Below are 21,060 nucleotides of genomic sequence, written 5' to 3'. Positions count from 1 at the left end.
TTAATACATTCTGACTAGAAATCCAATCCTAAAACATTCTCTAAGAATCAGACACAATTGCGTTAGAAGTCAATTGACTCCATTAGAGTATTTTTGGACTCAGTAATGTCCTTCGGCCATTTTCCTTGAAAGCAAGTCATTCCGGGTCTGCAGAGGAAGAAAAACAAACACACCAAAAGTTTTAAAAATAAAACAAAATATTGAGCCAGGCATTAATTCCCTATTTTCTCTGTTACATTCTCTGTGAGCAGGAAGCTTTTTAGGGGTCGGAGGTGAAGGTTGTCTCAATTCCTTAGGCTCAGTGGAGAAAAGGATTAGTGAGCTTATATGTAAAGATTTTTAAGAGAGGTGCTCTACAAATAAAAGGGATTGTTATCTAAGCTGATACCGTACGATTGTGAAGTTTCCCATAGAAACAGCAGATGTGACCCATTTTTGCCCCACCCTGCTCCAAACAACGAATCCTCAAGCTTCTAACCACCGACGAAGGAGACATAAAAAAAAAAAATGCAGAATCCTTTCAGCCACCCTAATGGGGAAGGTGGTCCAAAGAAGAGAGGTGACCATGATGTGAGTTATCTCTGGCTGTAGGCCTGCTAGATTCCTGGAGTGTGATGACCTTTTTCCAACCACCCTTTCAAAGTAAGTCTCCAAATGTTCATTACCTGTGAACTAATGAATGGTCCTCAAAGATGTAAGAGACTTCAATGGGTATATCCTACGAGAGAAAAGGACAACTGTCAACCTAGATCTTACCAACTCCTAACTACCTCCACATGCCTACACTTGTCCGTACGTTTACTCTTACATTTCTGCAATTCGTCTTCCTTACGAATTGGGAGTCTCTAGGTGGTAGTTCTTTGTCACTTCAAACTTTTGTTTCCCAAAAGATCTTTTTGGCAACAGACACCTTAAAAATCTCCACAAACTTAGAAACAAGTCAGGAGAGGCTTGTGCTCCTTGTTAACAGGAGTGTAAGTCAGTCATTCACCTTCTTTCCATGTTTCAGTTTGCTCAACTGACAGTGTCTACTTTACCTCTTAGGAATGGCATAAGAATGAAATAGTATAGGTGAACAAGGTTCAAAAACACTTATAAAGCAGCATCAAAATGTAAGTTGTAATATTATCTCAGTGGTTCCCCACCCATTCCCCCTTCAAAATTATACTTGCCATTGTGAGCAAGAGCCCTTCTCCTTAGCCCTCTCTCTGTGTGGTCTCTGGTCATGGTCTTGCTTACCTCCACCAGCCTTACTACTGATTTCTAACCCTGCCAGTTAGCAAGACAGCCGATGACAGGATCTCTGATCAGGAGAAGTGAGAGCTCCACATATTTTACCTCTTTGGACTATTCCAGGTTCCAAACTCTGAATAGATAAGTTTGTACTAGGATGGGATGAATATAGGGTGTGGTTGGCTCACTGCGTGGTCACATATAAATAAAGCCTTAGAGTCAGGCAAAGCCTCAAATAACTTCTGTGAGAGAATATCAAGAACAGGGGTCAAGTAACGTTTTTGTGTCTGCTGTGTTCGAGGCATTATGCTTGGTACCGGCCCTGCTCCTCTGAGGACCCTGACGCAGGATTCGTAGATGTTACTTTATTTCCTTTCATACCAGCTATCAACATAATTTCATAATTTTGGTCTATCTAGTGGCTACATGCAGTCATTGCTTCAAGTATTTCTTGAGGGCCTGTTTGCCAGGCCTTGTTTTACAGCAAGACAAAAGTCCCTGCCTTTGTGGTGCTTAGTTTCTGGTTGAGGGAACGGACAGTAACAAGATAACAAATTACATAGAATACCAGAAGGTGATAAAATGTTATGTAGAAAAACATGGGGTGAGAACAGAAAGTGTGGTGTAGGAGGTGGGAGAGCAGGCCACGCACATACCTAGGGGCGTGTTCCGGTCAGCGGCAACAGCAAGTGCAAAGGCCCTGAGGCAGGACTGTAACCGGATTATTAACCAGTGGCAAGATCAGAGTGGCTGGAGCACAGTAAGTGAGGGAGGAGGAGTGGGAAAGCAGAAATAACAAAGGCCAAATCATAGAAGGCCTTGTGGGTCTCACTACTCAAAGCTTAGTCAGTGGACCTGCAGCATGAGCATTGCCTCGGAGCTTCTTAGTAATGCAGAATCTCAAGCCCCAGCCCAGACCTGCTGAAACAGAATCTTCCTTTTGACAAGATCACCAAGTAATGTGTATGCACGCTGAAGTTTGGGAAACATGTTGGAACATTTTAAACAGAGGAGTGACATAAATTCATTTTATAAGGCTTACTCTGGCTTACTACTGTATTGAAAAGACACGTGATGAGGGCAAAGGTGGAGGCAGAAAGATGGGTTAGAAGGCTATTGGAATAATCTTGGTGAGAGATGTTGGTGTCTTAGACCAGGGAGGTAGAAGTGGAGTGGAAAGAAATTGTTGGATCCAGGACCTATTTTTGAAGGCAAGGCCGACAGGATTTCCTGATGGATTGAATGAGGGATGTGAGAGAGTCAAGGATGATGCCAAGGATGTCAGCCATCAGCTGAGGTGAGAAAGATGCAGGTAGGTCAGGTTTGGAAGGGAAAATCAGAAGTTCGGTTTTGGATACAGTAAGTGAGATGTCCGTCAAACATCCAAGCTCAGAGATCCGGGCTGGAGATGCAAATTTGGGGATCATAATCTCAAGGTGGCATTTCAAGTCAAGAGACTAGATAAGATCATCAGGGAAGTATGAGTAAGGAGGAGGTGGTCCAAGGCCCGAGTGTTGGGACATTCCAACATGAAGAGGTTAATGGGAGGAGGAGAAACCAGTAGAGACTGAAGAGCAATGGTGAGGCAGAAGGAAAACCGGGGGAGTACGTTGCTCTAGAAGCAAAATGGAATGTGTCGTGGAGGAGTGAGTGATCAGCTATGGCAAGTGCTGCAGATAAGCCAAGCAAGATGAGGACAGAAATATGACTCAAGTTTTACAAAGAAGGGGTCATCAGTGACCTCGGCAGAAGTCTCCATTCTCATTGGAGGCTCATCAAAGGGGACAGGGCAGGAAAGGAGCACCTACTGGTTTGCTTTTGAAGACCTTGATGGTGAAGAAGGCAGCAGCACTAACTTGTGTCACGGGTCTTGAAGCAGTTGGAATGCTCCAGCGTACACAGTAGATGTAGTGGAAGCTGTGAATCAAGTCTTTCCTCTCTATGAGTTCTGTGTAGTGCAGCCAGTTGTCTTGATGCTCCCAAGTCTGTTTCATAGAAAAAAGACAGTACACAGAGCAGACTTGCGTTCACATCCTCTAGATAAAGGCAGTGCACAACAGTCACAACAGTAGGAGTTACAGCCTTGCTTCTGGAGTCCATTTCTAACATTTTTGATTGAGATTCAAGCTGGAGGCGCATCCCAATTATTTCCACAAATGAAGGAGAGAAAAGGTGGAGCTGAAATGAAATGAGTAATGCAGACATGACTAAAGATTGGGCTTTGAATGCAGAGGTGCACACTCAGATGTGTATGTGTACATACACACCGCACACACACTGACCTTCCAGACCCTTACTTGGGAGGCAAGGGAGACCTACAGGTGTGACTAGAAAGTAATAAGGCTGGTTTCACAAGCTGCTTTTGGAAATCAGACTCACTTCATTGCAGCCATAGGTGGCTGATCAAATAAGGTCAGAAAAGGAGTGAGTCGGGCAATAGGATCACCTAGATCCCTCACACCTGTGTCTCCACCCTGGGAGAAGCCTCCCCCTGCAAGGCACAATCTTGCTAGCATCTGGGTCCCACAGAAGTCATAATGCAGCCCTGATTTTTAGCACAAGGGCCTTGAATACTGTAGGTATTAAACAAGGTCCGTTCAACTGAACCCCCTTGGGCTGGCTATTGGAGCACAGGAAGCTTCCAAATCAAAAAATATCCAGAAGATGAAGGTTCACGGAAGGAAGTAGGATTGTCTTAACAATCCCAGTGATAGGAGGAAGGAGAGTGGGAGGAGATGGTAAAAAGATTTGTGGTCCTCTTAAAAAAAAAAAAAAAAAAAGATTGGTCTTCTGCCTCAGCTTACTTTATTTCAAACAACACCCAATTGGCTGTCTCAGTCAGCCAGAGTGGAGCGCCAGACTCAAGATTCCTTGAGATCAGGGACTATGGCTTATGTGTAGATCATTACTCCTTTTAATGAAGGAGTCTGACAGTCAGACCCTTGAGGCCCACTGGAGCATGTCTTTCTTTCCATCCTTTCTATATGGCTCAGCATATTTTTTCAGCCCTAATGTTTAATCTGTCACACAATCACAGACTTTGTAGCATCGGAATGGTCCCTAGAGATCGTATAACAAAGGCCCTTACTTTGCAGATGAGGATATTAGGGCCTAGCTTGGGACGGGACAGTCCAAAACAACAGCTGGGACTGGGACCCAGGGCTCCCAAGCAGCCACTTAAGTGCTCTCTCGCCACCCCCACAGAATTCTCAATTCCAAGATTTTCGTCCTCTCAACTTGGTGTCTTAGTGGAGTTTTTTCCCCCCCTTTTAACTAAGGCAGCCTTAGATACATTAAACTCAACAGTCTCCACCAGGCCAGCCTTCCCATTTTTACCACTGTGCAGGCTGCCGACTTTTGTGTAGCTCCAGTGAACGTGTCTTAGTCCTTGTGTTTTGTAATTTTTACGTAACATTGCTTCATACGCTCACTTCCAGGAAGCAGTATCTCATTGTGCTACTCTACCGTGGATGGCTTAGCCAGTTACATATTATTGAACAACTCAAAATCAACAGGCACCTGGAATTATGGGCACAAAACTGTTACCAATGGTAAGTGGCCTCTGAGGGACTAGAACTGGGTACTGTGGAGGCGGCAGGGGAACTTTCATTTTGTACTTTGTGTCTTTTTGCTCACTGGGTTTTTTAAAAAATAATGATGTCTTATTTTTATTATAAAAATAATTTTAACTGTGCTAGGCATTGGGGATTTTCTGATTTTTCCCTCATAAAGACCTTATTTGTGTATTCTTGTTGCCAGGTTTCATTCCTAAGGAGAATAAACCAATTATTGTGCCCACTGGCAAATGTATAAATGTGCCTATTTCCTCCCCAGAAACACGTAAGTCTTCTTCCTACTATGGTGGAAAAAGTGTATCAGACAAGCCTATGCTCACAACTTCATTCTGCTGCTTAATTCAGAAAGACTTTGGGCAAATTGTCAAACCCCTCTGAGCCTCAAGGTTCCTCATCTGTAAAACTGGTATGCTGATGTACCTACACACACATTTCTTGTGAGGATTAAATGAGATAATGCACGTGGAATGCGTAGCAGTGCTCGGCACATCACAATGCTTCGTCAACGGGAACTGCTAATTTGCCATCCCCTGGGGTATGGTGGACTTTGGGAAATCTGCACTAAGCTTGAGAAAACTTCCTGTCAGAAATGCCTAGCACCTAGACGGCAGACGTCACTTCAAGGGCTGGCTGCATTAGTAGGGCTAGGAATGAGGTGACTTTATGTGAGGAGTTATGCTTGTAGAGCGAGAGCTTTTAGCTTGTCAGTCACCTGCTTTCTAATCACCTCTGTCCTCAATAACAGCCCTACAAAAAAAGATAAGCTCTTCATCTGTGAAGACAGAGTGGTATGGAGAGAATAACTCTGTTCATGTATTTAACACATTTATAGAGCATCTCTGCGTATACCTGACCTTTCTAGGGACTGGAAACAGAGAAATGAAAAGTCTTTGCCTCATGGACCATATGATCTGGTCATGGAAGAAAGGCAGTAGGGTCAATAAGTAAAATCTAATATCTTAGGTAGAGCTAAATGCTAAGGGATAAAAAATCAAGAGAAGGAGAGAGGGTTGCAGTTTTAGGTGAGGTGACCAGGAAAGGCCTTAATGAACAGATGGCACATTTAAAAACGTATATTTATTTTTAATTGGACTGTAGTTGAAATATATATATTAGTTTTAGGTGTACAATGGTGATTTGATGTTTATATACATTGCTAAATGCTCACTACAGTAAGTGTACTTACCATCTGTCACCATACAAAGGCATTACAGTATTATTGGCTATATTCCCTCTGTTGTACTTTTCACATCTATGACATTTATTTTATAACAGGAAGTTTGTACTTCTTAATCCCCTTCACCTATTTCACCTATTCCCCCGATCCTTTCCCCTCTGGCAGCTACCAGTTCTCTGTATTTATGAGTCTATTTCTGGGTTTGTTATTTTTGTTTTTTAGGTTCCACATGTAAGTGAAATCACATGATACTGTCTTTCCCTGACTTATTTCACTTAGCATAATATCCTGTAGGCACATCCATGCTGTTGCAAATGGCAGAATGTCATACTTTTTATGGCTGAATAATACTCATGTGTGTGTGCGTGCGTGTGTGTGCGTGCGTGCGTGCATACATATGTATCTTCTTTATCCATTTATCAGTGGACACGTAGGTTGCTTCCGTATCTTTGCTGTTGTAAATAATGTTGCAGTAAACATACGGGGTTCGTATACATTTTCAAATTAGTGTTTTTATTTTCCTCGGGTAAATACCCAGAAGCGGCATTGCTGGGTTGTATGATATTTCTGATTTTAATTTTTTGAGGAACTTTTCATAGTAACTGCACCAATTTACATTCCCACCAACAGTACACAAGAACTCCTGCGATGTCCTTAAGGTCCTTTAACCTATCCTCATTGTTTTCTTTGCAGCTTGAATGATTTCCTCTGTCCTGTCCTCTAGATCACTTATCTGTTCTTCTGTACCCTCTTATCTGTTACTGATTCCCTCTCATGCATTTTTCATTTTAGTTACTGTATTCTTCAGCTCTGATTCTTCCTTATGTTTTCTTTTGTTGGAAGTTCTGAGTTCTTCCAACTCTGGTAAGCATCTTTATGACCATTATTTTGAACTCTTTATCCGGTAGGTTCTTTATCTCCATTTAGTTCTCTCTTTTTCTGAGGTTTTGTCTTCTTCTGTCTTTTGGAACACACTCCTCTGTCTCTTAATTTTGCCTGACTCTCTGCGTTTGTTTTTATTCATCAGGTAGGCCAGCTGCATCTCCTGGTCTTGAAAGTAGTGGCTTTCTGTGGAAGGCATCCTGTGGGAGCCAGTAGCACAATCATGCCTGGTCACCAGAATCAAGCAGTCCACAAGTGGCCCCTGTGTGGGCTGCCTGTGCCCTCCTATTGTGACTGGGCCACGACTGCTGCATAGATTGAGAGGTGGGCAGGGCTGGCCCCAGGTGCAGCTGGCTGAGGGACCTGGCTACAGGTGGTGGGGGCATGCTGGTTAGTGCGGTTAGCCCTCTGTGTAGCTGGCTGCAAGGCCTGGCCATGATTGTTTTCGGCATGCTGGTAGGCATGGCTCGCCCCCACCTCCCAGGTGCAGGAGTCACTTTGGGGGCACTGGTCCTGACCAAGGCTGCCCACCAGGTGTAGTAGGGTGGGAGCCACAGTGGGGGGACATTGGTCCCAACCAAGGCTGCCTACCAGTGTGGCACGGTGGGAGCTTGTAGAGAAAATGAAGGTTCCTATCACCTGGATTCTCACCTGACCCTGGTTGGCTTGCTCACTGCACACGTGTGGGCAATACATTATTACTGACTATATAAAGAGCTCCGCCCAGTGCTGTGAGCTGCATGGCTGCCGGAGAGCAGAGGCTGGAGTGGTTGCAGCACCGAGGACAGAGACTGAGACAGCTGTGGGTGGTAGAGAGGCCCACTCTCTGAGTGGATGAGATTCTAGTGATTGACCTGCCACCATGGGAATAAAGTTGGGTATAAACCCTTTCACCCCAAGGATGTTCCACTGTCATTTTTTCGGTCCCACTGAATCCATAGTGAACTTGTTCAGGGCTGAAACCCATGGGCAAGACCATTGGTGATGTTGGCAGGATTCACTGCAGACCAAAGAATGAAACAGGCTGCCCTCGTGGGAAGAGCACTTCAGCGGGCTGCATCTATGGATGGGGAGACATGTGAGTGTCCCCCAAAGGACATACGGTCTGACATAGCTTGCCTCCTAGAGGACTGGGTCCCACCCCAAGACTGGGGAGAGGTGGAGGTGACACCCGAGGCAGTAGAGCTTTGGCCCTCAGCAAAGTAGGGAATTCCTTAAACAGTGCCCATGAGGCGGCAGAAACTGTGGGCTGGCTTTTTCTCACAGTGTTAAGAAAGGCCATAAGGGAGAAAGACGCCCTCCTGCAAGAAGCATGAGAAGAGGCAGCACGAGAACATGAGCTGCGAGGTGCTGTAGAGGAGGTAAAAAAATTGTTGATAACTGAAATGGCGTCACTACAAGGTGCTGTGGAAATGGTAAAGGATGTCATGGCAGCACAAGAAGCAGCAGCATGAGAGTGTGAATGGCTGTGGGGGAGGTGAAGGGTATAGTGGAGCCTGGCAGCCCCAGAAATGAAGGAGGAGCCAAGGTTTTACAAACAGGTGGGGGTGGGGGTCGTGCCAGTGCTGGAGGCATCAGCCCCTCCTCTGTTGAAAGCGCCAACCCGGCTGAAAGCTGGTGGAGAGCCCGTCCCCCCCGCATCCCCCACCCCCACTGGTTGTAGAAAAACAAATGAAGATGCAGCAGCCACGGGTTCCTCCAGGAGAGGTGCAGCCCCCTCCGCAGCAGGTCGTGGAAGTACTGTATGCTCTGCCACTACACTCAGGCTGAGCTGGTGAATTTGGGCTTCCGCTTTAGGGAGAAGTCCTCTGAGTCGGGTATCAGCTTGGCTCTTGCACCTTAAGGATGTAGTTGTTGATGGAATTCGTCTGCCCGGTTTAGAAATGGGAAAACTGGCTTCCCTGATGACTTAGCCTGCCTTGAGGCAGCAACTGCAAAATGTACTTCAGACCCTAGAAAATCACTCCCTCCTTGATTGGATTATGGCCACTGGTCACAGTGTCTGGCCCAATTAGGGTGATTTGCCATCCTTTCCCACTAGATGGCAGATGTATGCTGAGCTCCAGCAGGTGTTTTGGGAGGTAGGCGTGAAAGATGCCATCGTACAGTCCAGAGAATTATGGCCCCGATGAGTACACTTTTACTGTGGGGATGAGAAATGTGGAGCCTCAGATGGCTCCCACATCCTTCTTTGGGTCCCTAGTAGCCATTCTTGCCCCTCACTTAGGGCGACCCATAAGTGAGGTTTCCCTTACAGTAGCAGAGCAGACTTGGGAGACGCTGAAGCAATGAGAGCACAGAAAGAAATACGGTCCACTACTCGGAGGAAGAATTTAAAGGGCCCGTGAAGGTCACAAGGACCCAGATGTGCGCTGCTTTAATAGGGGCAGGTGCAGACCGAGGGAAATTAGAAGGGAAGTCAAATAAACTCTTACCGGAGCTGTGACAGCAACTGAAGCGGGAGCACAGTTTTCAGCAGTTGGCTAAAGCGAGGGCCAAGAAATGGAAGCCAGAGACAAAGCCACAAGACCGGCTTCTGTGTCTGCTGGAGAGGTTGGTGAAGCCCTCTAGGGCCTGGGGAAGGCGGGTATTGTAAGGCTCACCCATGGTCCTTGTGGTTAACTCTTCTGAGTAGAACTGGTCTGAATAGAGCTGGGATGACCGCTCCGTGGCAATGGATCTCCTCAGGCTTGAGGGTTTTTATAATTTCTTTTATCTGTATCATAATTTTTCTTATTTGTATATTGCCATAGCCTCTGTTTTTATTGTGGAATTTGGTTGCAATGTTCCAGCTTTCTTGCACAGGGACTATTGCAGAAGATTGAGGGTGCATAGATTGAGAGGCAAGAATCCTGGAGTGGTGGAGTGTAGAGAAAACGAAAGTTCCTATGGCCAGCCAGTATTCTCACCTGACCCTGGTCGGCTTGCTCACTGCACACATGTGGGAAATAGGCTATTATCGACTCTAAAGAGCTCCGCCCAGTGCTCCGGGCTGCACGGCTGCAGGAGAGCAGAGGCTGGAGTGGTGGCAGTGCCAAGGACAGAGACCGAGACGGCTGGGGGTGCAGAGAGGCCTGGAGGCAGAGACCGGCTTGCTGCATGCAGACTTGCTCTGAGGTGGATGGGATTCTAGTGACTGACCTGCCACCGTGGGAATAAAGTTGGGTATAAACCCTTTCACCCCAAGAATGTTCCACTGTCATTTTTTGGTCTCACCAAATCAAGAGTGAACTTGCCCGGGGCTGAAACCCATTGGCAGCACAGAGCTGCTCTAAAAGGGTGCCTTCTGGGGCAGGGTAGGTGCACAGGGGAACCCTGGGCCAAGGTGAGCAGTACTAGCAAGGTAGATGGAGAGCGTGAGAACTGGCGTTCCACCAGCCTCAAGCCAGATAGGGTGAAGGAGGGAAAGAAAAATGGTACACACCCTAAAATTAGTCCAGAAATCTCCTTCACATATAGCCCAGGTGCTGTTCAAATTGCTGCCTCTGAGCTAGGTCTCAGAGAGTGATACCGTATGCTGGCTCTTCAAGAGCAGAGATGGTTTCTATAGCCCTGCAGCTCTCCTAAAGTTAAGCCTCCCTGATGATTTTCAAAGCTCCCGGGGTTAAGCCCTGCTGATTTTCAAGGCCAGACATTATGGGGGCTCATCTCTTGGTACAGATCCCCAGGAGGGGGATGCCCAATGTGGGGCTTGAAGCCCTCCCTCCTCAAGGAGGACCTCCATGCCTATAATGTGCCTCCTTGTGGGTCACCACGCCAGGGGTTTGGTTCCTAACTATGTCTTTACCCCTCCTACCCTTCTCGATGTGACTTTATCTTTGTCTTTAGTAATGGAAGAGCTGTTCTGCTAGTCAGTCTTCAGGTCGTTCTCAGAGTGAATGAGCAGGTGGCATCTTAACAAAGATCTGAAGAGAGATAAGTCCTGAGCCATGAGAAAAGATCTCAGGGGAGAGGGTTCCAGGCAGACAGAATCACAAGAACAAAGGCCTTGCCCTGGGAGCATACGTGGCAGCTGAACAGCAAGAAGGCAAGTGTGGCTGGAGTGAGGAAGGTGAAAGGGGAGAAGGTAGCAGCAGGTCATGGAGTCTAAGCTGTAAGTTAGGAAAGAGAAGGGGACTCAGATCGTGTCCGGCCCTGTAGGCCACTGTCAGGACTTAACTTTTGCCTTTTACTCAGAATAACCAGTGAGATTTTCAGGGGAAACTTTTCCCGTTTGTTCTGTGTCCCAGTCCAATCTGATTCACAAACCCTGCGTGCAGCAGGCAGGGGCTTTTGCCCAACCTCAAATGTAGACATGCTCCAGCGCAAGACGGCCCGAAAGTAATGAGTACTTTGCACCGCTCACCTTCACTAGAGACCCCTTGTAATGGGAATGGTGAGTTGTGCCCACTGGAGTATAAGTAGAGGGTGTGGAACCAGAAATCCGTGACTTTTCCTCATTCCCACTGGCTCGGGCTTCCTAGAGTGTAGGGTCCTTAGGGCTTTGAGGGGCTAGCCGGAAAACAGACAGCAGGAAACTTCTCCAGGGGTCAGGAGTTTGCCTCTGCCAATTTCAACTGGTCTCTCTTCTGAGAGAATACGAGTAGGGATTTCAAGTTCTACGCCTTCACCCACCTTGCCTGTTATGCAAAGCCACCCAGAGCCTTTTCACCAAAGTTGCCAGGATAAGCCACACAGATGGGTCAAAGCCAGGCACAGGAGGAAAAGGAAAAGGAATTCATAGGCATTTACACCTTCATGTGTGGGCACTTCCTTCCAAAGCTGAAAAAAGAGTTTTGATCCATCCACATCCCCTCTGTTTATATGTCAGTGATGGGCAGCTCCTGTTTTGGGAGAGCAGCATCCTCCTTAGACAGCTAGGTGTCCCTCCAATGGAGTGCCAGCAGGGAAAAACTGCTTAACTGGGAATATCAGATTTTCCTAGGGAAATGGACAAACACTGGAAAATACGACTGTGCTTTTCACCTTCAAAGACTATTAGAGTTTGATTTTGGAACCCAGGGGAAGGCAGTGTTTACTTACTCTCATCCCCTTTGATATTGTCTCCTAGGGTTTCTGGACTTCAAACTTTTCATCAAACAAGAGCCTTTTTCATTGTTCTTCCCCCTTGTCTGCCAAGCTGGAGTTAGTCAACTAACTTACCAAAATGAACTCTTCAATTTGTTCACGGCCTCTTTCTTCTGTGAATTCACTGTGTGTGATCCAGGTGATGTTTTTGATGGGGTTTTCAGCTTCTGCAAACAAGGTGTGAATTTGTTAGTTGCCGGGGTCGTGTGGCGTTCGTTATATGAGGCCATCCTCTAGGTGGCCTAACAGGATTCCTACCTTCTACAGCCTTAACAGCATCAGTGACGGCCCTGTTAACTGAAGCCAGAGCTGTTTCCGTCAGGTTGCTGTAGTCTTCTGTGGCTGTCGTCTGGCTTGTAGGACTTTCATCCACATCTATTTTCGTCTGAGTTTTGACACTTTTAGTCACATCCATTTTCCTCTGCCGGGGAAAAGAAGTTCAGGAAGTTACCTTTCGTGTGCCTGTGTGTGTATGCGCTCGTATAAGTACAGACAATCTCTGGAGGAATCACAAGACACAGGAAATGGTTGTTCCATCTACGGACGGGCTTAAGTGTTGGGGTAGGAGTGAGGCCTCACTGTTTTCCCATTGTGCCTGGCCTCTGAGATCTACTTTCCCACACATCTTAGGATTTTCAGATTCGCAAACCATGAAGACTTAAGTGAAGATGTAGTATAATGATTCCTAACTTCTTTGGAGTTCTAACAATATTGATTTCTAGTTGAGTCTTTAATAGAACCTCAATCCCTGATTTAGGTGAGGGCACACAGCTCTTGAAAAGTGAAGTGAATTAAAATCTTTAGAGGCAATACAGCATAGGAGGGGTTGGGTTTTCTTTTTTTTTTTTTCTCTTGGATTTTCTAGTATACAATTGTATCATCTGCCAGAGACTGGTTTTTTAAATTTTTTTACCACCTTCTTCCCTGAAATATATATCTCTTATTATAAGTATTAGCTTTGGTTAACACTTCCAGAAAAATGTCAAGTAAAAGTAGAGATAGTGAGCATCCTTTGGTGCCTGACTTCAGTGGGCATGTTTTCTGGTGTTAACACCATTAAGTATGAGGCTGGTTGATGGCTTGAGATTGATCTCATCAAGAAAATAATTATTCGCTCCTAGTTTAGTAAGATGTTTATCCTAAGTGATAGCTAAAATTTTCCAAATGCCTTTAACATCTGTTGAGATTGTGAAAACTAGAGTTATCAGAGCTATAAACAAAGGTACATCCCAGGGCTAGGAGTCTTTGTATATCCTCCATCTTTTTGCTTGAGTCTTGAATTCTCTTTTTTTCGTTGCTTAAGTCTCTTATGACAACTCCGTCACTTGTGGCAGAGTTAAAAACTGCTCACAGATACTCCTTGCATTGGAGTGTTGCAGGAAAGTGGATCCCTCTCCAAAGGGAACCTTTTCTTTTTCTCTAAGTAGCAGCTGTGGGCTATTCAGTGGGCTCATTTCAGTGAACTCCGCACCGCCCTATGAGACCTCACTTGCCCTTCCAGAGCCGCTCTGCCACACCTCCCCCTGCTCTCTGCCCTGGAGGAATGACCTGACCAGACCACAGCAGTGGTCTCTTCAGTGCCTTCTGGCTCCCAGGAGGTTCCACCCAATGGGAAGATCTGGCTGAAGGGAGGAGAGTGAGGGCAAGGTATATATTCCCCAGGGGCTCTCTCCTTGAGGTCCCTGTGGCTCGCTGAATGGAGGAGGCCCCCACTTCTCCCAGGGCAGCTTCTCACAACTTCTCAGGCTGATAAGGGCAGCCACTCTCTCCCCTCAGCCCTGTGGCCCATTACTAGCCCCAGGGAGCTGCACTTGCCCCGTTTCCCCACTGTCTGCCCACACCTTTGTAAACGTTCCCTCCACTTAACCCTTCCCTACCTGTCCTACCTCAGTATGCCAGCACCAGTCATAGAAAGAGGGTCTCTTGTTACTATGTGAAATGAGGAAGCCAAGCTCACACCAACGGTCTGCCTCCACGGCCCGTACTCTTAACTACCCTGCCCTCCTCCCTCTAAGATTCACAAAGAGTTAAGAGTTGTGGGGCCCTGTTCTCATGTTTCCATCTGGAGTCCAGACTGTGCTCACTCTGTTTCTGTGAGCCTCTTTCAAGGAAAGAGTCGCCCTTGTTCCCTTTCTTGGCGTCACTGTGGGTTGCCAGGTGTGGCAGGTGCTACACAAGGCAACCCGGGTCCCTGTGGCCATCAGCCCAGGAATGGTTTGAACAGCCTTTAAACATTCAGTAATAGTGCTGATTCATGTTCATTTGGGTCTTCATATTAGCATGAAGCTCAGTTTGCATCTGCCTCATTTTCCCGTTGCTGCAGCAGGGGTGGACAGGGTCATTTGCTGGGGGAAAACGTTACCTTCCCGGGCTGCCCGTCCCAGAGTGAGGAGACTGAAGGGTGGGGGGTGAGGGAGTCTGGCGGCCCTAAGCCCTGCAGCACTGGCTCTCCCCAGCCCGACGGCTTTGCCAGTTTCACCAAAATGATTTGCTATAAGTTCTGTTGTTAAAGACAATTGCAGAGCTTTTTGGTAAATTGGTAAATTCGCTAGTCTTTGGTGAGTTAACCATACAGCAACTTGATACTTCAGAGACTGGCCTGTTTGGTGACTCGGTCATTCAGTGACTTGGCTTTCAGCAAATTGCCTCTTGGTAAATTGACTGGAAGCCAAATACTTGACCTTCAACACCAAGGAAATGAAGTGGGGGCTTCACCCATGGAAGGACCTCCTTGAGGCCTCCCTGGGGAGCCCTGTGCTCCAAGAGGAGAGGGAAGGTGCAGAGCAGGGCTCTGGAAGCAGCTCAGATCTTGCCCTCACACATCTGTGGGTACCAACCATTCTTCAGCGTCCCTCCCACTGGCCTCTCGTTCTTTTTGTCCCTTTCTGTTCCTAATGAGAGGTCAGATGGGCAGAATGGGTGAGAAGGGTCAGGGTGTGGTCAAGTTTGGAGTCTGGGTGATGCCTGGGGAGAACCAGTGCAGGGCCTTTTTGTGGAGCCCTCCCACCCTTATCAACACCCGATACCTGAGTGACCAGACAGATCCTTGTTTGGAACCGTAGTAGCCTGGGAAGCCGCAGAAAGAGCCTCTCTGCAGCTTTTCCCCAGGATTCCCAGACTGAATGTTTACAAGTGCTGCCATGGCAACACCCATTTCAACCAATGGGAAGCAAAGCCCAAATGTTTCTGCCTGCTTCTGTTAGTGAAGGAGGGCACAGTCAGTCCCAGCAACCATCTGACGGCCAAAGCAGAGCCACGCTGTGGTATCCACGCCCAGTTTCTTCCTAGCAAGAGGTAAGCTTGCAGGGCCCTGCCAGAGGAATAGCAGTGATGAGCCCCGTGGCTGGCACGCACTGGGTCCTTACCACTGTCAGTCGCTGTGCGAGGGGCTCTTTCTGAGGAGCACGTGTGAAATTCATTCTGCCCAACAGCCCATGGGGTGGGTATTCTTATTTTCATTGCAGGTGAACAAACTGAGGCACAGTGAGCGTTAAATAAGTGCCCTAAAACTCAACATCAGAGCCATCCAGCTTCACTGACGGGGCTTCTCACTCATTTATTCCCAGATTTTGAGGTTAGGACCTGCCTTGTGTGCTTGTTTTCGAAGATGAGCTTATATTACACTAGTTATCAGCATAGACCCGGGAACAATTTACTTAACATAAGAAGTCTCCTTGTGTATAAAATGGGGATAATAGCGCCTACAGAATAGGGATTTTTATCATGAGAATCAAATCAAATAATTCATGAAAGACATAACAAACAGTGCCTGGTCCATCATAAGCTCTCTTTGTAATGGTTAGATCTTCTTTCTTGTATTATTATTAATAGGAGTATTATAAAATGTTCTTTTTAAGTGGTGAAATAAAAAGTTGTTGGCCCTATGTTAGGACCCAGTTTTAATTTGTAATTTTATTAGGCCACAAATCCCTAAGTCTCAGAACCCCTGCCTGTACCCACCTTGCTTTGCATATGGAGTGGTTGGCTCCTCACCCAAAGACACTGGGTCTCAATCCCAGTCAAGAGAGGAAGGTGTCCTCTTGCTAAGTGTCCTCTTTATCCAGAACGAAATGCTGAACTCCCTGCCTGGAAGACACCTCATGCATAGAGAGCCTGCTGCTGAGGTGACTCAGTGAGGCTGGACCAGGAGGGGTGTCGGGGAGGGAGAAGGGTGGAAGGTAGTGCAGCGTGGTCAGAGGAACTCAGACTCCAACCACAGACAGAGGGTCTCCAGGCCCAGCTCTGCCACGGACTGGCTCTGTGACTGTAGGCAGGTGGTTGTACCTCTCTAGCTCCACGTGTAGAATGGGGATCTTAAAAGGAGTTACTTCTTAAGGTTGATAATAGGTGAAATGAGGTGATTCATATAGAGCACTCAAAACAAGGACAGGCACACTTGTAAGTGCTCAGTACACATTAGTTACCACAATCACGATGAAGAGACTAACCACAACAGACAGAATCAAAAGTAGAGGAGTCAGTATTTGCAATAGCCAAGATATGGAAGCAACCTAAGTGTCCATCAATAGATGAATGGATAAAGAAGATGTGGTACATATACACAATGGAATATTAGTCAGCCGTAAAAAAAAGGAAAGAAGTCCTGCTACCTGTGACAACATGGTGGACCTAGGGGATATTATGGTAAGTGGAATAAACCAGGTGGAGAAAGACAGGTACCAGATGATTTCACTTCTTTGTGGAATAAAAAACAAAGCAAAACAGAAGGAAGAAAACAGCAGTAGACTCACAGACACTAAAAAGGGACTGTTGGTCACCAAAGAGGAGGGGTTGGGGTGAGTTGCAGGGGGAGGGTGAAGGAGATAAAGGGGCCCAATAATTCACAATCACAATATAAGTTGGCCACCGGGACAGTAATACAGAATGGAGAATACAGTTAATGATTCTGTAAATCTTCTACGTTGATAGTGACTGCACTAGAGGGGGTGAGGATTTAATAATATGGGTAACTGTTGAGCCACTGTGTTGTATATTTGAAACCAACATGAGATGAGATTGTATATCAACGATACTTTAATGAAAAAAAAACCAAACAAACACTGAAGGAGCCAGAAAGAGCCACCGCTTCCCCAAAGCTGGGAGAATTTGCCTGGGACAGATTCCAGAGGGGCAGGTGTGTCTTGAGCTCTCACTGTTGAGGCCCAATGCCTAGCAGCAAAGCCAGGACTTGCATGGTCACTGTCATTGGTGAGTCCGCAGGTTCCAGATCTACAAATGCTGTTGATGATGACTGGCCTCCTGGTCACTGGTCTGACTCCCACACAGCCCATCAGACCAACTGCTGTGAACCTTCTGGCACCAGGGCAGGCTCCCATCCACACCCTGCCCTCCTCCTGGATTCTCTGTGGGGAGCGGGGAAGGTGGAAACACAGGGCCCCGCGGTAGCTGCATCCAAAAGAGCAGAGCTTCAGCCTTCTTTGCGTCAAGGTTTTGTGGGCAAGGGCAGCAGAAACTTTCCTAAGAAGCCCTGGGGCCACTGGTGAGAGGCCTGGGGTGAGGACCTGGCCTGGGAGGGTGGGCAGTGGGAATATTAATTACGTAGATGGAAGACACATGTGGCAAGCAGGAGACACTCCTTGCGGGCAAAATATCTTCCTTAGGGGGAGCTGGGAGAGATTGCCCACTGGGTTAGAGAGGAGCTTAAATTACATGAGCCAGAACTTGACCCATCCCCAACCAAACCCCTCATCAAGGCGACAAATTCTGGCCTCTGGGCTGTACAGATAGAGAATTTTGGATTCTCAGGCAGCACTGAGAACAGGTTCCATCCATCAAAGCATGCCCTAGGATGCTTGTGCTCTTCCCACACAGGTTAGTGTGGAGAAGGGGCTTGGAAGTCCCAAGATGGAAGTGACAGGTAAGAGGAGCAGGTGCCACAGGGGAGGGGGCTGGCCACAGGCTTGCCAAGCCCAGCCCCTCCCTCCCCAGGAAGGAAATGGAAAGCTGGGAAGCCCTGAGCCCAAGTCTCTACTGTGCCCCGCCCCCCACCCCACCCCCCGCCCCTACCTCACCGTGAGCCTCTCCTCACACTGGGCGCCCTGCCTCCTTGGAGCTCCAAGCCCTTGCTCCTGGCCCGGATGCTGGCGCATGGTCCTGCAGTGCTCGGGCGTTCACCTGAGGGAGCATGCAACGTGTGCACAAGGACGTGCTGCCAGGTTTCCTTCCAGACCACGCTGAGGGAGCCCCTTCCTGATGGCCGCTTGATGGTGAGTATGCGTGGCATCTGCTGCCAGAAAGACCGACAGGCAGGGCTGGTTGGATGGCCCTGCCCTGCCCACCTGGGCTTCCTGAGGCTGCCAGGGGAGAGTGAGTGACCGGTGCCTCATTTGCCCCGCATGTGGCAAGTGGGAGTAAATTTGTACCGAGGATATGGTGCTCACTAGAGAGTTGCTTCAGTGACCTGGAAGGTAGCTAGCTGTTAGCTTCTTCCTGAGTTGAGGGCAGCTGGCTTAGACATCAGAGCACAAGAAGAGGGGCCAGGGCTAAGGTCAGGGGCCCTCTCTTGAGGACTCCACACTCTGGACCTTGAATGATATTCTTTCCTACCTGTGTCCCTTAAGTCATTTTCATTCCCTCTCAGTTTCTACCCCCTTCTCCCCTTATACCCTCATGCTCACCCTGTCACCCCCTTTCCTTATTTTTCTTCTTTCTCTTTCTCCTTCTCCCTCCTCTTTCCTCCTCCCTGCCTGTGCCTAGCAAGGCTGTCAGCTCTCAGCAATGAAGCTCTGGCTAAATTCTGACCTTCTCGTCAAGTGAACCCAAGTCAGCTAGTACATATCTTTCAAGTACCTGCCAAGTGTACAGGTGGCAGGCGCTGCGCAGAAATGAAGCTGAATGTAAGACAAGGCCCCACCCTCAATGCACTTACAATCAAGTTGGGAAGATAAGGTGTGCTCGCGTGAAAAGGTAACTAGCAAGTCAGAGGCAGCAAGGCATGTTGGATTTAGGTAGGTTCTAAGCAAGTGGGGCTGAGTAACCTTGCTTTAAGTCTAAAAGGGCACCAGACTATCCCAGGAAGGGGGAGGAGGCAGTAGGAGCTCAGGTCATTTCCCCAGCTGAGGCCCATCCTCCAACAGTAAAGGCCAGGGCCCCTGCTTACTGTGCATCTGCCATAGGGTGAGTACCTCACTGAACAGTGTCTTTCTTGATCAGAACAAAAGCACTATGGCAGAGTTGTTGTGGAATGGCTGGACTTTTGAGGGTGGTGCCTTAAGGATTCGGGTCCACAGTCAGAACTACAGTGGGCTGCTCTTACAGGCCCTGGATGACAACTCAGGATTGCCCTAGAGACCTGACCCACCCACCCCAAAGACTAGGCCCTTAAGAGAGTGGGCTTCTGGGGGCTGTGCTGTTTTCTGGCCTCTAGAAACAAAGGGCATTTGGCCTAGAAGGGAAAATCTACCTGCTGAGTGAAACAGACACTGCCAGCCATGTGTACGTGGCACACAGGGATAGGCAGGGTATACCAGAGAAATTTGAACACATGGGAAGGACTTTTGTTCTCTTAAGGCAGTAATGCTCAGTGCTTTTATTGCCTTCCCTACCTGTTTTCTCCTGCCTTTGGAAGTACAGTTCTTTGCTGAATGCCAGTCTCGCTAGATAACCTAAAATCTGCATCAGCGTACTTGGGAGAGAAAAAGTTCTGGGACTGTCCCATGTGTCTCGTCTCACAGTAGAATAATTTGAGTATCACAAAAGTGTCAGGGAAATCTTGGTAAGTTCTCAACCCCTACCCTCTACCCTCATCTAGAAGCCTCCTGTTGAGGGCAGCTGGTTTCAGTCCCATCCGCTTACGTTCCTTCAGAAGAGGACAAGTGGCAACTGCTGAGACAGGTAACCAAGCACTAGGTTCTCACAGTGGCTCTAAGCTGGATTTTCCTCTCTGCTCTCAGAAAATACCTTCAGAGCAATTGGTATCTTTATGGAGATTAGTATTGTCTGTTGTCTTTTGTTTGCAGTGCTCTGTTAATAACCTTAGTCGTGACCATTTTCTAAGAGGGAACCTAAGATGGCTGCTGTCACCTATTTGGTTTTGCACTGGGCCTGATGCTCCTCCCGACATCACATTTGGGTAAGTGCCTTTGGGCGGCCTGGGGGTGGACTGGACAGCTGTTCAAGGGGTGCTTAGCAATGATCCCTTCCACACGCACAGGGCTGTGTGTACAGTTACAAACCACTTCGCATACACGACTTCATGAGTCTCAGACACCCAGGGACATATGCGGAGCACATACTATCCCTACTTGAAAGATGGGAGACCCGAGGCTCAGAGCAGTGAAGTGACCTGCCTAAGGTCACACAGCTGACAGGTGATGGAGCCTCCTGACATGATGGTCCTCCCCACACTCCAAGTCTCCACATCGCATATCAACTCTTCAGAAAATAAACTGTCCTGGGAGGGCCTGTGCTGCGCACTTTATGACATTGAGAAGCACTGCTGGCATCTATCCACTAGAAGTCAGTAGCGCCTTTCCCAACCCTTCATGTTGTGACAATGAAAAAATGTCTCCAGACTTTCCAAACGTGCTCCCAGAGTTGGGGGCAAACTCACCCTGGTTGAGACCCACTGCTTTCAGTCCTTCAGCTGGGCAGAGGTATGGAAGTCACCACCTCCCTCTCCTGCTTCCTGCTCTGCAGGGGCTCCTGATTACCCTCAGGAGAAAGTCCAAAAGCCTGGAGACATTCCGTGACATGTTTTAGATCACTTTCTTCCTTTGCCTTTCATTGGCTGTGTATGCCCCTGTTTCTCCATCTTCCTCTGAAGTGCCCTCCGTACGGTTTCTTTGACCGTTTCTTTGTCTTACCTCTTAAATGCTGTTTCCCAAGACCTTTTCCCAGTAGGCTTCTCCTGTGTTTCATGTATCCCTAATGTACTTTATACCTTGTTATCAAATGTGTTGCAAAAGTGAGTTTTTGATTCACACTAACCCATAATTTATCGCATCTGTTTCCTGGGATCAGTCCAAATTCCAGTCAGACTGATAAAAATTAACTAATCATTTGATCTAACTGGCCACCCGGCCTCTTGTCTTCCATCTCCCTGCAGACTACAGTAACATAAAAAAGGAAGTGTTTGTGTTCGCCTCCCCAAACTTTTGTTATCTC

At 47.5% G+C, this 21,060-nt stretch overlaps 1 protein-coding gene across 6 annotated transcripts; it reads right to left on the bottom strand.

Annotated features, from left to right (window-relative positions):
* Positions 1 to 14: 14 nt before the first annotated feature.
* Positions 15 to 21,049, bottom strand: LOC130678850 (A-kinase anchor protein 14-like). 6 transcript variants are annotated; one of them, XM_057495845.1, is made up of 8 exons: positions 17,967 to 18,102; positions 14,961 to 17,340; positions 13,483 to 13,552; positions 12,193 to 12,355; positions 12,010 to 12,101; positions 3,042 to 3,218; positions 666 to 718; positions 15 to 147 (listed from the first exon to the last, which is right to left on the bottom strand). In XM_057495845.1, exons 2-8 carry the CDS (start codon positions 15,086 to 15,088, stop codon positions 63 to 65), a joined length of 768 nt encoding a protein of 255 aa, XP_057351828.1. In that variant the 5' UTR covers positions 15,089 to 17,340; positions 17,967 to 18,102; the 3' UTR covers positions 15 to 62. The 6 variants fall into 6 exon arrangements, with proteins under 6 accessions (XP_057351828.1, XP_057351829.1, XP_057351830.1 ...); XM_057495846.1 differs by lacking the exons at positions 14,961 to 17,340; positions 17,967 to 18,102 and adding an exon at positions 20,760 to 21,049 and having other exon boundaries at positions 13,483 to 13,556; XM_057495847.1 differs by lacking the exon at positions 17,967 to 18,102 and having other exon boundaries at positions 13,483 to 13,556; positions 14,961 to 16,498.
* Between the last annotated feature and the right edge of the window lie 11 nt (positions 21,050 to 21,060).

Source organism: Manis pentadactyla, chromosome X (assembly GCF_030020395.1).
Source record: "Manis pentadactyla isolate mManPen7 chromosome X, mManPen7.hap1, whole genome shotgun sequence".
Taxonomy (NCBI): Eukaryota; Metazoa; Chordata; class Mammalia; order Pholidota; family Manidae; genus Manis; species Manis pentadactyla.
This window is presented reverse-complemented; position numbering and strand designations above follow the sequence as displayed.